We start from the raw sequence: 17,526 nt of genomic DNA on the forward strand, positions 1-17,526 counted from the left end.
TTGAACAACGAAGCTAAGAAGTACCAATCAGCAAGGATCCTGCAGGAGGACAGGGCCCTAGAAGGCATTGGTCAAGCTGGTTCTCCTCCCTCTTACTGGCAATTCTCGGGCAGAATAGACTGAACATGCAACATCCCGAGATGAGGAGGGAAGTCTACAATAGCTGGGCTGTGTCCTAGTTAACACTGGGATAGAGTGTTCTGCAGTGCTTGAGTTCAAGGGTACGGAAGCTTGAGCTGTGGTCCCTGTGACACTTAGGGTACAGAACCCCAAGTGGAGTGTTTTGGGGATTCCTAAGCTGGGATACAAAGTGCAGCATATGAAGGCAAGACTACATCTATTCTGGGCAGCTTGCTGAGCGTTGATGGCCTGGCTTACTCTGAACCCTAGACTTTTGCTAATCTTCGCTGCCTATCTGTGAGGCAGCAATATGCTTTGCCTGACTTACCATCCCTACGTTCTGTCTCACCAGAATAGACCTAAGAACATTTGCAGATGCCATAGAAACAGTCAAAAAAATACATCGGTAAGTATAGATGCTCCATTGACTTAAAATGAGATTATGTCCTGATGAGTTGAAACAGGAAAATGTGGAAAATTTCCACATTTTAAGTTGAAAATGCAGTTTTGGCTTATGAAATTTTCAAGTCACAATGGATTTATCCAGATGTAACCCCATCGTAAGTAGAGGAGTGTATTAAATAAGTAACATTTACATACCATCATAAAGTTGATAAATCCTAAGTCAAACCATCATCAATCAGGGACTGTTTGTAGTTTCTACAATATTTTGACGAGTGACAGGAGTTAAGTAACAAGAGCTTCATTTGTGAAACGAGCAAAGACCCTGTAGAGTCATACCTCACATAAAAAGAAGACATCCATCTTTTTTTTTTTTTCTTTAGAGACAGAGTCTCATTCTATCGCCCTTGGTAGAGTGCTGTGTTGTCACAGCTCACAGCAGCCTCCAACTCCTGGGCTTAGGTGATTCTCTTGCCTAAGCCTTCAGAGGAGCTGGGACTACAGGCGCCCACCACAACACCAGGCTATTTTTTTGTTGCAGTTTGGCCGGGGCCAGGTTAGAACCCAATACTGGTGGTATATGGGGCCTGCACCCTACTCACTGAGCCACAGGTGCCACCCGAAGACATCCATCTTGCCACAGATATAGAGTTATACTTCTGAACACTTTGTTTTGTTCCTCAAATGCGGGGACAATCAAGCAGGCACAGGACTGGTCGCTTGGCCTGAATCGTGACCAGAGACCAGACTCTTGGGGCCCATACTTCACATCAAACAGAAACACACAGGAGCATTTGGCTTTCTGTTAATGGCTAAGCTGGGCATGTGTGTTTTTGACTTCTCACCCACCTCCTCTTCATGTTTTCCTTGACCTCTCCACTGGATTAGGAATCCCCTCATTTCCATCATCTCTCCTGCCTCCCAAACCTCAACTCTGAAAAGGCTCTTAAGATCTTATACTGAGTTATAAATAAGACTCAAACTGCTCCTTCCTAGAGGTATTCGTACTTTAATGGGGACAAAGCCCAAAGCTAAAGGAATGAATCTTTGTTAACAGAAGTCCAGAAAATACAGTAAGGAGTAACTTTGGGGCCAAAGGTCTTCCTGTGTGTCCCTTATCTTGCCATGTAAGGCTGGTGGCCCTCTTGGTGCTGTTCTCCAACTCTGCTATACAGCAATACATGTAAGTGTTCCTTCATACCCCCGAGGATACTAAAAATCCAAATATAAAAATATTTATTCATCTTCTCTTCCTTTAGTAAAACACGGGATGAAAGGAAACCTCTTGGGACATCACTATCTTCATTTGCTATTTTGGAAATCTAACCATCTATCTTCTCTCATTTTCATTTTCTCAGATTGATACTATTGAGTGATAAGACATTTATTTAAAAGTGAGTTGTTGCTTGCCTACCAGTGTCAGATACTGGGCTAGGGGTTTGTTGACCAAGGTCATTATTAATAATAGCTCCAGTGATCAAGACCTTACTATGTGCCAGGCCATACATACTTGGCATGTGTTTACTCATTTAATTTCTGCAGCCACTCGTGAGATGGGGTCATGGGTTATCCCATTTTAAAGGTGAGGGCATGGAGGCAGAGGGTGAACTCACGTGCTCAAGGTGAACTCGCGTGCTGAAAGTGGATGGCAGGGTGGAGGGTTTGAGCCCACACCCTTTATCACTAGGCTATTAAACATCTTGAGTGCTCGACAATCATCCTAATAGAATCTAATTTTAAGGAAAGATGAATATGTATGAAACTTTATGCTATACTGGATAAATAAACTAGGAAATTGAAATGGACTTTACTTTTTCCTGGTAGAAAGTAGCTGCTACAACATACAGAACTCCTGATTCTCTCCCTGAAATTATGCGGTGATGTAGTAAATAGTTAAATATATTTTTAAAAAGGAGAAAGGAAGGATTAAGGTCTAGAGGCATCTGCATGCTGGGTGGCAGCCGGCGATGTGGCTGGGCGTTTGGATGCACATGCTTAGGAGCTCACCACAGAGAAGTGGCACTGGGACAGGGCATGTGCTCTTCATGGCTCAGATTTCCATTCTGGGATCTGCTGCAGGGTCTCCAGCCATCCAGCTTAAATGGGCATGGGGATAGGAGATCCAAGAATACATTGCACTGGTGGTTGGATGCTGATCACTAAACTCAAACATAAGCGCCTTGCTTTTGGGCTTATGCTTCTTTTTGCTCATATACCAACCCAACTCCACATGGCCACTAAAGCCTTCTAAACTCGTCAGGCACCACCCCCGATCTCCCCTCCCTTGAACTTCTGGAGCATCTAAAGATCAGTAAATTGTAGAACTTAGAGACTGTTGATTCTCTGCCATGAACTTAACATCTAATCTCGGTGGTGATGTGGTTGGATTATCTTCCCATTCGAGTTCAAGCTCAGGAACTGTGTGCTCGTTTGGAATCTCTCACAACACTGCACATATTTTTGGAAAACAGATCACATTAGAGACTAAAAGAAAAGAAAACTACCGTTCAACGGTTTCTAGTCTGTCTTCTTCTGGTAAGGCGGCAAGAATGGCGGGGACGTCTGTGGGAAGCATGACCAAATTGAGGGGGTCACAGCTGTGGAAAAATCATACAGGAAGATGAGAATTAGGAACCACATTAGACGTCTTGGAGTCTTTATATAATTTTCTAAAGCACGTTTATTCCACTGCTGATGAGGCCTCGATGACTCTGTCTACCCTCCCTCCTGAAAATCTACTCACGTTTCTTGAGAAGCAAAGGTAGGGAGTGCAATAGGCCCGGTCTAACCCAGAAGAACCTCGCCAAATAAGACGTTTTTTGGAGTTTAAAAACAGAATCGTAACAACAACCGTAACAGTTGGTAGTGTCTAAGACAGTGGTTCTCAACCTTCCTAATGCCGCAACCCTTTAATACAGTTCCTCATGTTGTGGTGACCCCCATCATAAAATTATTTTCGTTGCTACTTCATAACTGTCATTTTGCTACTGTTATGAATTGTAATGTAAATATCTGATATGTAGGATGGTCTTAGGTGACCCCTGTGAAAGGGTCATTTGACCCCCAAAGGGGTGGCAACCCACAGGTTGAGAACCGCTGCTCTAAAATCATACTGTTTCCTGGGGTGGGTCCAGATAGTCTGTACTCTTCCTTAGTCATTTTAAATATTCCTCCCTACCCTCTTACGTATTATTTGGTGTTATAACTTCAGAGCTTTATACGAAAATTCCTGGATATTGAGGCTATTAAAGAATTGAGAGAGGAAGAAAAAACATGTATTGTTATTTTTAAGAAGCTGGCAGTAGACTTTCTTTTCAAGGTGAAACAGCCACTCACTCTTTTTAATCCCAACTCTTACCTTATAAACCTTTCAAATGACATTGATGGAATAAAAGCTGACCACACAACAGCAAAGAAAACAGGAGAAAGGACATCAGGGAATAAAAGTCCTCAATACTATTCTGGAATCACTTTTTAGAAGCTCAAAGAGTGCTGTCTCATGAACAAAAGCAAAGAATGCCAGAGCTTGGAACACATGTGGAAGGAGACAGACCTCTGTGCAGGTGCTGGAAAAGTTGCGGCTGAAGGAAAGGAGGCAGCGGGGATGGAGAAACAGGGACAAGTTGAAGGCTCCTTTGTGTGTTTGTCTTTGAGATAATAAGATTCTTACCTTTGGGCTCAGTGCCTGTAGCTCAGTGGTTAGGGCGCTGGCCACATACACCGAGGCAGGTGGGTTCGAACCCGGCCTGGGCCTGCTAAACAACAATGACAACTGCAATAAAAAAAATAGCCGGGCGTTCTGGTGGGCCCCTGTAGTCCTAGCTACTTGGGAGGCTGAGGCAAGAGAATCGCTTAAGCCCAAGAGTTAGAGGTTGCTGTGAACTGTACTCTACCGAGGGCAATGTAGTGAGATTATGTCAAAAAAAAAAAAAAAAAAAGACACTGTCCTTTGTTATTGTGCAAAAATACACCTGCTTGCCAAGTATGGAGGCTGGCTGAAAAAAAAAAAAAAACCCAGAAAATGCAGAAAATGATGGCATCATAGTTTTTACCGATGGCAAAAAGAATGATAAAGATATCTGTGAACTCATATAGAGTGATTTTCAGGATATATTAAATGAAAAAAAGCAAATGCAGGAAAGCATATCTAGAATGCCACTTTTTGTATAGTAAAGAAGGTGAAATCTAGATATTCCGGTTAGCACTACAAAGAGAAACACAGGAAGAATAAGCTAGAAGACCAAGCTGATTACCTACCAGGGGTGCAAGGGAGATGGAAGGGAGGGACTCTTTCCTGAGGATTCCTTTTTGTGTAGTTTTTTTTTTTTTTTTTTTCACTATGCCTGTGGCCCCATCCACCACGAACCTCTTTCTATGTAGTTTTGAATTTGGAAACTAGTTACTGTTCTACATATTGAAAAATAAGTCAATAAAAAGGGAAATGAGGGCGATACCTGTGGCTCAAAAGAGTAGGGTGCCAGCCCCATATGCCGGAGGTGGCAGGTTCAAACCCACCCCTGGCCAAAACTGCAAAGAGGGAAATGAAATAGACTGAAAGAAAACTGAAACAAATAATATTTCACATAATTCCAAAGTCACACTGGAGGGATGAGGAGGAAGGGAGAGAGAGAGTGAATTAGAGAGAGACTGAGATTGAAAAAAAGGAAGAAGACAGGAAGGAAGAAATCAGAAAAGAAAGAAAAGAAAGAGAAAGAAATAATTCAAGTAACTTATAAATACAGTATTGGGTGTGATGGGGGTAAAGGGAGAACTGCAAATAAATCTAAACTCTATTTACCTTGCATGTTTACAAGAGTGAATATGGATGGAGCAATTTTGAAATGATTTTAGATGTATTATAAAATTGAGTAAGTAAATGTATTAGAAGCCAGGATTCTCACAGTGGAAGGAGATACAGATGTCAATGGCTCAATAGATATGGACTTAAATTTTAGGTATTGGTGTGAATTTGTGATTTCTAAAAAATGTAAATGTATTTGTGTGTTGATGTGTACATATTGTATATATATTTATGCGTGCATACATACTTATATGTACATGATGTGTGCGCGCATATCCTTGAGTTTACTGAACAGGCAAAGAAACAGAACTACCCAGTAACAATGTGCACACCTAGCACCCAGATTTTGGTATTTAATCTCATTTCCTACTAAAAGAAACCTGGGCCCCTATTTACTGACTTCACGACAAAGAATCCACATTCTATTAGAAAGTTCTACTGAAGCTTCAGATTAGAAGATGTGTGGTCAGAGGGGATTCCTGCTAAGAAGAGGGGCTGAGAGCTTCAGAGCCTAGACTCCTCTCCTGAAATCAGACTGGTCTAAGGAAGATGAAAGGGCAATGACCAAGAATTTTTCATGAAGCAAAGCTAATCAAATTTTTAAATTTTGAGATGTTTCCTCTTACATTTTGTTAATATGCTCTTTTAAAATTGAAATGGTAATGACACTAGATGGTGGTTGAACATTTTGTTTTTGTTTTAGTTTCTTTGCTTAACAAAGTAAAACTCTGACTACCCCAAGTAAGTTCCCAAAATCCTTCTGGACCTTTCACTCATTTATAAAATCTGAAACTATCTGGAAACTACTGGATTGGATAATTTCTTCAGTTGCTGTTGACACTCAGATTTTATGGGAATCCATAGTGACTTAACAAATTCTCACAGAATTTACCAAAGAATAAAGACATCAATGAGCTGCTTCAATGATTATGAATACAAAAATAACTTGGAATAAATAATCAATAAGTAACTATGTTGCATGCTTTAACAATAAAGAGATAACTCTTACGGGCAAAATATCTGAGGGAAATCTCATAAGTAATTGGATGTAATTTACTCAAGCAAAATGGTTGCAAAATTGAAATATCGTTAATAAAGTTGTAGGGTGTTGCTATAGAATGAATTTTGTGTCCCTCCCAAAATTCATATGCTGGAACTTAACCCCAGTGTATTTTGAGATGAAGCCTTTGAGGGGTGATTAAGTTATGAATACGAAGCCCGGGTGAAAGGGATTGGTGCCCTATAAAGAAAGCCTGAGAGAGCTTCTGCCCGCTTCCACCATGTGAGGACACAGAAGAGAACCGTGTATGAACCAGGACACTACACCTGCTGGTGCCTTGATCTTGAACTTTTCAGCCTCCAAAACTGTGAGAAATAGATTTCCGTTATTTATAAACCCCCCCAGTCTGTGGCATTCTGTTAAAGCAGCCTGAATAAGCCAGGTCAGACCTTAAAAAAAAAAATTACCCTTCTTGTTTTCCAACTGTTCTTAGAGATAAAAACATGACCTAGAATCTTACAGCCAGTGGAAATCCACGATAAAGGAAATAATCCTCTCCTGAGTTTATGATCTGTTATGCAACTACCGTTTGTTTTGAAATAAACTGACCCAACAGAGCACTCAGGCATAGAAGCTCAAAGTAGCAACTCATGGTTGGAACGTTTTCTGTAATTCTTGTAGAATTCATGTTTAATTCATGGTTGAATAAGCCCACATTCAACCATTAACTGCATTCTGACTGCTTCTTGAAAGAACAGCCTCAGGAGATTTTTCTAAGGACAGTTACTTTGATAAAAGAAAATGGGATGCTTTTTCTTAATTCTTGAGATCTGTACATGCTGCCAGTGGGGGGACGTGATCAGCAGGTTGCCACTTTGCTCCATGTCTTATCTGGCTTTTTCAGTCTTCAGAAGGTCCCCTGAACTCAGCTTACTGATTACACGGGTCAACTTTGAAGTGTCCTCGCCTCCCAGTAAAATGCACCATTCTGTCAAAATGGTGACAGAGCATCGCCATCTGGTGGCAACAGAGTGACTGCAAGGTTTAGTGGACAGGCGTGGAGGGAAGAGAAAGCGGTGTTACCAGGCGTATCCATCAGGCACAGTGCTGGATGGTTTACACGATCGTCTTGCCTTTATCCTCCCAGTGAGCCCGTGAGGACACCATCATCACCTCTGGTTCACAGATGAGGAAGTTACCACTCAAAGGGCTTTGGTAATAAGTAACTCGCCCAAGGGCAGAGAGAGGCAACACAGCTAGCAAGCAATGGTGGTAGGTCTTGCCAACACCAAGGCTTTCCTCCTCTCTGCAATACCCTTGTTTTCTCCGATGATGGGAGATGTGACATTTTAGAAATATGCCAAAAATGAAGAACAAAGATGCTGACTTCATTCTGAGATGGCAACGGGGTGAACTACAGGAAAGGAGCTGATACTCCTGAGCCCCTGCCTCGCCCCACATCCCATGCTGCGTGCTTTTTGTCTCATGCTCATGTCCAGGCAAAGGAGAGTGGAGTAGTAAAGAGGCACTAAGGAAATAATCCAAAGGGACAGCACGTGGCAAAGCCTCGGAAGGGCAGCTGCGGCCGGCTTCATTCAGGAAGAGCTTTTCAGTGAAGCTCTTTAATGAAAGCAATGAAGGAAGAAGCCAAATTAAGTGTTCTGGGCTCACAAATTGGATTTGAACCATCTCCACAAATGCCTGGGGAAGGGCAGGTGGATGGCTAGTATTCGTAGCTAGCTGCACACTGGGTAAGCTCTTGTACTCCTGTTAAAGTTAAAATGTCAGCTCAGCGCTTGTAGCTCAAGCGGCTAAGGCGCCAGCCACATACGTCAGAGCTGGTGAGTTCGAACCCAGCCTGGGCCTGTCAAACAATGACAACTACAACCAAAAAATAGCCAGGTGTTGTGGCAGGCACCTGTAGTCTCAGCTACTTGGGAGACTGAGACAAGGGAATCGCCTAAGCCTAGGAATTGGAGGTTGCTGTGAGCTGTGATGCCACAGCACTCCACCCCGGGTGACAGCTTGAGGCTCTGTCTCAAAAAAAAGTTAAAATGTCAAGGCTGCAAAGGACCTTTGTGACTTTGTGACAAGAGGACAGGACTGAGAAAGGTGGCTGAGGAGTGTGGCTGGGGTAACGCAGCTCCTGGAGGGCATGTGGTATTCCTGGTGAGTTTCTGAATCAGAGAACCCAGGATCTACTAGTGGGAGCTGGGGTATAGAAAGATCACCTACTGATTTTTGTTGGAGGCAGAGCTCAGGTTTGTAGGCCACTCTTAGGGTGAGCCTCATTCTGAATCTGAGGACTTGAACAAAAAGTGACGGCTAAGGATAATCCTTTTGAGACACTAGTCACATGTGCTAACCAATAACTTGTTTAGCTGTTTTATATAAGGACAGTGGACTGAAGAAGCAACTTCAAGGGCTCAAGAGTGGGCTGATGACCAGGCAGAGTCTAAAGAAAAGGCACCAGGCTACTTGTTTGATATCTTGTAGCTCCGAAGAGATAATAAGAAATTAGCAAAAATGTAGTTACTATAAATGTATTCTTTTGTTGTGCAACAATATTCCCATCTACAGTTCTGTGTCTGAGCTACAGGCTCAGTCTGGACTGAGCTGTGTCTACGTATGAAGATGCCCTCGGTGCTTGTGGGGACTGCCAGGCTATGGCACCAGGAAGAGGCGGATCCTTCAGAATTGGATATGGAAGCTTCAGAAGGTAATCTTGGCAATGAAAACATTTTAAAGATTGATCATGAATGTTTCAGCTGAATTATACCTATTGGTTATCTACTTTCCTTCCAGTGCTGCCCGTTAGCCACCTATTGTCGTGACCCCTAATGCCCTGTCCCTGTGGCCCCACGAAGGAAACAGGCCTAACACGGATTAAAAGTACAGCTTGCAAGAGGCGGGCTAACCTTAAGTGCAGGGTGGCCCCAAGCAACCTCCGCAGTAGCTATTTATTGAGATGGTACAAGGCAGGTGAGGGAAGTATTAGACAATGACTATGTGCTTAAGGATTGCCACAGGCTGGGGCTTTCTCTCCAATACTCCAGAGGATGATTAAGCTTTAAACACCTGTGGATGAGTTGCCCCCAGGGTCCACCCCCAAGCTGCAAATCATCTTACTCAGAAGCCTTCCGGCTTTCAGAGTCCTCTACAACCTAAGGTGTTACTTTTTTTTGCAGTTTTTTGCCGGGGCTGGGTTTGAACCCGCCACTTCCTGCATATGGGGCTGGCGCCCTACCCCTTTGAGCCACAGCACCACCCCTTATGGTGTTCTTTTTTTTTTTTTTAAAGTGTATCTCAATTAAGATAAATTCAAAATATGAAATTTGGTTATATGTCATCACACTTCTCTGACTAGCAAACTTTCCTCATGCTTTAAAAGTATAGTTTGACTGGAGGTGGTGGCTCAACCTGTAATCCTAGCACCTTGGGAGGCTGAGTGGAAGGATCACCTGAGCTCAGGAGTTTGAAACCAGCCTGAGCAAGAGCGAGACACGGTCTCTATAAAAAAATAGAAAAATTAGCCGGGCATTGTGGCGTGGCCTATAGTCCCAGCTACCGTTGAGTTCAGGAGTTGGAGGTTGCAGTAAACTGTGATGACACCACTGTACTTTAGTCTGAGGGACAGAGCGAGACCCTGTCTCAGAAAAAAAAGAAAAAGCCTTTGCAGATGTTGCCACTTCCTATAGTCACCTAATACCAACTGTGGTCAACACCAATCCCCCTGTACTCTTCAATATTGCTGCCACTGCCAAGCCCATGGGCCACATCTCCCTTTAGCTGTTTGCAGACAAAGTTCCAAAGACAGCAGAAAACTTTTTTTTTGAAACAGAGTCTCACATTCTTGCCCACTGTAGAGTAAGTACTGTGACATCGTTGCTCACAGCAACCTCAAACTCTTGGGCTCAAGCAATCTTCCTGACTCAGTCTCTGCAGTAGCTGGGACTATAGGTGCCTGTCACAATGCCAGGTTATTTTTAGAGATGGGGGTCTCACTCTTGCTCAGGCTGGTCTTGAACTCATGAATTTAAGTAAGCCACCCACCTTGGACTCCCAGAGTACTAGGATTACAGGTGTGAACCACCATGCCCAGCCTGACAACAGAAAACTTATGTGCTCTGAGCACTGGAGAGAAAGGATTTGATTCTAAGGGTTCCTGCTTTCACAGAATTATTCCAGGGTTGATGTGCCCGGGTGGTGACTTCACACGCCATAATGGCCCTGGGGGCAAGTCTATCTATGGGGAGAAATCTAATGAGAACTTTATTCTGAAGCATAGAGGTCCTGGCATCTTGTCCATGGCAAATGCTGGACGCAACACAAATGGCTCCCAGTTTTTCACCTGCACAGCTAAGACTGAGTGGTTGGGTGGCAGCCTGTGGTCTCTGGCAGGGTGAAAGGGGGAGTGAATATTGCAGAAGCCATGGAGTGCTTTGGGTAGAGAATGGCAAGACCAGCCAGAAGGTCACCACTACTGACTGTGACAACGGTAGCAAATCCGACATCACCTTCTGTCTTCACCACCAGACCATTCCTTCTGTAGTCCATGATCTTTGCATTCTCGCTGCAGGTCTTTGGGTCCATAATTTCCTTATTTCCCCCCAGGTCCAGCTGGATTGCAGAGTTAAGTTTATGATTATGAAATGAAAACTAAATAATAAAAAAAAGTTCGGCCGTTGTTTTTTTTTTTTTGTAGAGACAGAGTCTCACTGTACCGCCCTTGGGTAGAGTGCCGTGGCGTCACACGGCTCACAGCAACCTCTAACTCTTGGGCTTACGCGATTCTCTTGCCTCAGCCTCCCGAGCAGCTGGGACTACAGGCGCCCGCCACAACGCCCGGCTATTTTTTTGTTGCAGTTTGGCCGGGGCTGGGTTTGAACCCGCCACCCTCGGCATATGGGTCCGGCGCCCTACTCACTGAGCCACAGGCGCCGCCCATTCTTTTTTTTTTTTTTTTTTTTTTTTTATTCCTGGCATTTACCTTTTGGGGATCATTGCCTCTGTCATCCGTGGGGCACACAAGCCTGGTGAGACGACCAGGTGAACCATGCTTACCTCTGTGCGCTCTCTATCTTGGCGGTGTCGGGCAGGGAGGAGAACACCAGGGAGTGGAACTTCTTCCAGCGCATAACTCCGGGAACAATGTCCTGTAAGGAAAACCGGCATGGGGCCGCTGCATGGAAACGAACTGTTTGGTGAGGTAAAGTCTAGAAAGGAATTGCACTTCATTCAACTGACTCTTTTTCAGTCTTACAGAGTTAGCTCCTGGCTCGGCGCCCGTAACACAGTGGTTACGGCACCAGCCACAGACACCAAGGCTGGGGGGGGTTTGAACCCAGCCTGGGCTATTAAACAACAATGACACCTGCCACAAAAAATAGCCAGGCCTTGGGACCAGTGCCTATAGTCCCAGCTACTTGGGAGGCTGGGGCAAGAGAATCGCTTAAGCCCAAGAGTTTGAGGTCTTTGAGCTGTGATGCCAGGGCACTCTATCGAGGGCAATATAGTGAGAATATCTCAAAAAAAAAAAAAGTTAGCTCCAATGTTAGTAGTTTAAATTTCAGTGAATTTTTTTTTTTTTATTGTTGGAGATTCATTGAGGGTACAATAAGCCAGGTTACACTGATTGCAATTGTTAGGTAAAGTCCCTCTTGCAATCATGTCTTGCCCCCATAAAGTGTGACATACACCAAGGCCCCACCCCCCTCCCTCTTTCCCTCTTTCTGTTCCCCCCCATAACCATAATTGTCATTAATTGTCCTCATATCAAAATTGAGTACATAGGATTTATGCTTCTCCATTCTTATGATGCTTTACTAAGAATAATGTCTTCCACGTCCATCCAGGTTAATACGAAGGATGTAAAGTCTCCATTTTTTTTAATGGCTGAATAGTATTCCATGGTATACATATACCACAGCTTGTTAATCCATTCCTGAGTTGGTGGGCATTTAGGCTGTTTCCACATTTTGGTGATTGTAAATTGAGCTGCAATGAACAGTCTAGTACAAGTGTCCTTATGATAAAAGGATTTTTTTTCCTCTGGGTAGATATCCAGTAATGGGATTGCAGGATCAAATGGGAGGTCTAGCTTGAGTGCTTTGAGGTTTCTCCATACTTCCTTCCAGAAAGGTTGTACTAGTTTGCAGTCCCACCAGCAGTGAAAAAGTGTTCCCTTCTCTCCACATCCACGCCAGCATCTGCAGTTTTGAGATTTTGTGATGTGGGCCATTCTCACTGGGGTTAGATGATATCTCAGGGTTGTTTTGATTTGCATTTCTCTAATATATAGAGATGATGAACATTTTTTCATGTTTCTTAGCCATTCGTCTGTCGTCTTCAGAGAAAGTTCTATTCATGTCTCTTGCCCATTGATATATGGGATTGTTGGCTTTTTTCATGTGGATTAATTTGAGTTCTCTATAGATCCTAGTTATCAAGCTTTTGTCTGATTGAAAATATTCAAATATCCTTTCCCATTGTGTAAGTTGTCTCTTTCCTTTGGTTATTGTCTCCTTAGCTGTACAGAAGCTTTTCAGTTTAATGAAGTCCCATTTGTTTATTTTTTTTGTTGTTGCAATTGCCATGGCAGTCTTCTTCATGAAGTCTTTCCCCAGGCCAATATCTTCCAGTGTTTTTCCTATGCTTTCTTGGAGGATTTTTATGGTTTCACGCCTTAAATTTTTAAGTCCTTTATCCATCTCGAATCAATTTTTGTGAGTGGGGAAAGGTGTGGGTCCAGTTTCAGTCTTTTACATGTAGATATCCAGTTCTCCCAACACCATTTATTGAATAGGGAGTCTTTCCCCCAAGGTATGTTCTTGTTTGGTTTATCAAAGATTAGGTGGTTGTAAGATGTTAGTTTCATTTCTTGGTTTTCAATTCGATTCCAAGTGTCTATGTCTCTGTTTTTGTGCCAGTACCATGCTGTCTTGAGCACTATGGCTTTGTAGTACAGACTAAAATCTGGTATTCTGATGCCCCCAGCTTTATTTTTGTTACAGAGAACTGCCTTAGCTATACAGGGTTTTTTCCAGTTCCATACAAAATGCAGAATCATTTTTTCCAAATCTTGAAAGTACGATGTTGGTATTTTGATAGGAATGGCATTGAATAGGTAGATTGCTTTGGGAAGTATAGACATTTTAACAATGTTGATTCTTCCCATCCATGAGCATGGTATGTTCTTCCATTTGTTAATATCCTCTGCTATTTCCTTTCTGAGGATTTCATAGTTTTCTTTATAGAGGTCCTTCACCTCCTTCGTTAGGTATATTCCTAGGTATTTCATTTTCTTTGAAACTATGGTGAAGGGAGTTGTGTCCTTAATTAGCTTCTCATCTTGACTGTTATTGGTGTACACAAAGGCTACTGACTTGTGGAGATTGATTTTATATCCTGAAACATTACTGTATTTTTTGATGACTTCTAGGAGTCTTGTGGTTGAGTCTTTGGGGTTCTCTAAGTATAAGATCATGTCGTCAGCAAAGAGGGAGAGTTTGACCTTCTCTGCTCCCATTTGAATTCCCTTTATTTCCTTGTCTTGCCTAATTGTATTGGCTAGAACTTCCAGCACTATGTTGAATAGTAAAGGTGATAGAGGACAACCTTGTCTGGTTCCAGTTCTAAGAGGAAAAGCTTTCAGTTTTACTCCATTCAGTAAAATATTGGCTGTGGGTTTGTCATAGATAGCTTCAATCAGTTTTAGAAATGTGCCACCTATGCCTATACTCTTCAGTGTTCTAATTAGAAAAGGATGCTGGATTTTATCAAATGCTTTTTCTGCATCTATTGAGAGGATCATGTGATCTTTATTTTTTCCTCTGTTAATATGGTGGATAACGTTTATGGACTTGGGTATGTTAAACCAGCCTTGCATCCCTGGGATGAAGCCTACTTGATCATGATGAATGACTTTTTTGATGATAAGCTTTAATCTATTGGCTAGGATTTTGTTGAGAATTTTTCCATCTATATTCATGAGTGAGATTGGTCTGAAATTCTCCTTTTTGTTTGGGTCTTTTCCTGGTTTTGGTATCAGGGTTATGTTTGCTTCATAGAATGTGTTGGGGAAGATTCCTTCTTCCTCAATTTTTTGGAATAATTTCTGCAGTACAGGAATAAGCTCTTCCTTGAAGGTTTGATAGAATTCTGGTGTGAAGCCATCTGGACCAGGGCGTTTTTTGGTTGGAAGCTTTTTTATTGTTTCTTTGATCTCAGTGCTTGAAATTGGTCTGTTCAGGAGCTCTATTTCTTCCTGGCTGAGTCTAGGGAGAGGGTGTGATTCCAAATATTGATCCATTTCTTTCACATTGTCAAATTTCTGGGCATAGAGTTTCTGGTAGTATTCAGAGATGATCTCTTGTATCTCTGTGGGATCAGTTGTTATTTCCCCTTTATCGTTTCTGATTGAGGTTACTAGAGATTTTACTTTTCTATTTCTTGTTAGTCTGGCCAATGGTTTATCTATTTTATTTATTTTTTCAAAAAACCAACTCCTTGTTTCATTAATTTTCTGAATGATTCTTTTGTTTTCAATTTCATTGATCTCTGATTTGATTTTGGATATTTCTTTTCTTCTACTGAGTTTAGGCTTAGATTGTTCTTCTTGTTCCAATTCCATAAGATGGCTTGTGAGATTGTTGATGTGCTCTCTTTCTGTTTTTCGAATGTAGGCATCTAAAGCGATGAATTTTCCTCTCAAAACTGCTTTTGCAGTATCCCACAGGTTTTGGTAGCTTGTGTCTTCATTGTTGTTATGCTGAAGGAAGTTAATGATTTCCTGTTTTATTTCTTCCTGCACCCATCTGTTATTCAACATAAGATTGTTTAGTTTCCATGCCTTTGGGTGGGGTCGAGCATTTTTGTTAGAGTTGAGTTCCACCTTTAGTGCCTTATGGTCTGAGAAGATACAAGGTAAAATTTCAATTCTTTTTATTCTGTTGATATTTGTTTTGTGTCCCAGGATATGATCAATTTTGGAGAATGTTCCATGGGGTGATGAGAAGAATGTATATTCTTTATCTTTGGGATGGAGTGTTCTATATGCGTCTATCAAGCACAGTTGTTCTAGGGTCTCATTTAAATCTCTTATATCCTTGTTTAATTTCTGTTTAGAGGATCTGTGCAGCTCTGTAAGAGGAGTGTTAAGGTCCCCTGTTATTGTGGTATTATCAGATATCATATTGCTCAGACTGAGTAAGGTCTGTTTCAAGAATCTGGGAGCATTTAAATTGGGTGCATAAATATTTAGAATTGAAATGTCTTCTTGTTGTATTTTTCCCTTGACCAATATAAAGTGACCATCTTTGTCTTTTTCGACTTTAGTTGCTTTAAATCCACATGTATCTGAAAATAAGATTGCAACTCCTCTTTTCTTCTGAATTCCATTTGCCTGAAAATTTGTCTTCCAACCCTTGACTCGGAGCTTTAATTTGTCTTTTGAAGCCAGGTGTGTTTCTTGCAGACAGCAAATGGATGGCTTGTGTTTTTTAATCCAGTCAGCCAATCTATGTCTCTTCAGTGGGGAATTCAAGCCATTAACATTTATTGAGATAATTGAGAAGTGTGGTAGTATTCTATTCGTCTTATTTGGTGAGAGTCCATTGCTTAGTTTTATCTTTTGCATCAGTGTGGAGGTTAGGTTCTGTCCTTTAATTTCTGAGTTCTTACTTTGCTGCTGATCCATTGTGGTGGTCAGTGTGCAGAACAGGTTGAAGTATTTCCTGTAGAGCTGGTCTTGTTGTGGCGAATTTCCTCAATGTTTGTATATCCGTAAATGATTTGATTTCTCTGTCAATTTTGAAGCTTAGCTTAGCAGGGTACAGAATTCTGGGCTGGAAATTGTTCTGTTTAAGTAGATTAAAGGTAGATGACCATTGTCTTCTTGCTTGGAAAGTTTCATTAGAGAAGTCTGCGGTCACCCTGATGGATTTGCCCCTGTAGGTCAACTGGCGCTTACTCCTGGCAGCTTGCAGAATCTTTTCTTTTGTCTTGACTTTGGACAGGTTCATCACAATGTGTCTTGGAGAAGCTCGGTTAAAGTTGAGGCGACCTGGGGTCCGATAGCCCTCTGAAAGCAATTTGTCAGAATCTTTGGTGATATTTGGGAAATTTTCTTTTCTAATATTCTCTAGTATGGCTTCCATTCCTCTGGGGGCATTCTTCTTCCCCTTCTGGAAGTCCTATAACTCGTATGTTGGAACGCTCATAAAGTCCCGTAATTCTGAGAGTGAATGTTCTGCTTTCTCTCTCTTCTTTTCTGCCTCTTTTACTATCTGAGTTATCTCAAAAACTTTGTCTTCTACCTCTGAAATTCTTTCTTCTGCATGGTCTAACCTGTTGCTGATACTTTCCATTGCATCTTTAAGTTCCCTAATTGACTGTTTCAGTTCCTTCAGCTCTGCTATACCCTTTTTATATCCTTCATATCGTTCATCTCTTATTTGATTCTGTTTTTGAATTTCCTTGTGGTTATTTTCCACTTTATTAGCAGTTTCCTTCATTGTTTCCATCATTTCTTTCATTGTTTTCAACATGTGTATTCTAAATTTCCTTTCTGTCATTCCTAATGTTTCTTTATAGGTGGAATCCTCCGCAGTAGCTACCTCATGGTCCCTTGGCGGGGTTGTTCTGGACTGGTTCTTCATGTTGCCTGGAGTTTTCTGCTGATTCTTCCTCATGAGTGATTTCTTTTATCTGTTTCCTTGCCCTAATTTTCCTTTCACTTCCTCTTGCTCTTTAAGTTCTTGTGCCTGTGGACTAAGGGTTACAGGACCAGAAGGGTGAGAAGGTTGAAGAGCAAAAAAGGGATGAAAGAAAGGAGGACCGAGTGATAAGAAAAAAAAAGAAAAATAGAGAAAGGAGAGGGGGTGGGTAAAAGGAATATTGACAAAAAGAAGAGAGGCACAGAAAGATGGAGACAGCGCAATATAGGTGTACAGTAGGGTACTTTGATACAACCTTAAAAAAAAAACCACCTTCTGGGGGTGCCCAGTTGGGTGGTTCCCTTGAGGTCAGCAGCTCTTTGTTAACCTGATCAGACACAGTACCCCACCTCCACCAAGTAGAGAGGAAAGACAAAAATGATATAAATGAAACCAAAACAAGCAAGCAGAAAAGTTTACGGGATAAAATTGGGTGGAAAATCAAATAATAGCGGTAGAAACACTAACAAAAATGAAGTTCTAATTAT

General features: G+C 41.9%; 1 protein-coding gene and 1 pseudogene across 1 annotated transcript in view; one reads left to right on the top strand and one right to left on the bottom strand.

Moving 5' to 3' along the window:
* Positions 1 to 17,526, bottom strand: part of CFAP221 (cilia and flagella associated protein 221) — a 144,597-nt gene that overhangs the window by 12,135 nt on the left and 114,936 nt on the right. Inside the window, exons 21-22 of the mRNA XM_053597662.1 lie at positions 11,388 to 11,479; positions 3,027 to 3,119 (exon numbers count right to left, since the gene is read on the bottom strand). Of these exons, the coding sequence (XP_053453637.1) occupies positions 3,027 to 3,119; positions 11,388 to 11,479 (185 nt within the window). The remainder of the gene's footprint in view (positions 1 to 3,026; positions 3,120 to 11,387; positions 11,480 to 17,526) is intronic.
* LOC128590378 (peptidyl-prolyl cis-trans isomerase A-like) lies at positions 3,228 to 10,979 on the top strand (annotated as a pseudogene).

This window comes from Nycticebus coucang, chromosome 7 (assembly GCF_027406575.1).
Source record: "Nycticebus coucang isolate mNycCou1 chromosome 7, mNycCou1.pri, whole genome shotgun sequence".
NCBI lineage: Eukaryota > Metazoa > Chordata > Mammalia > Primates > Lorisidae > Nycticebus > Nycticebus coucang.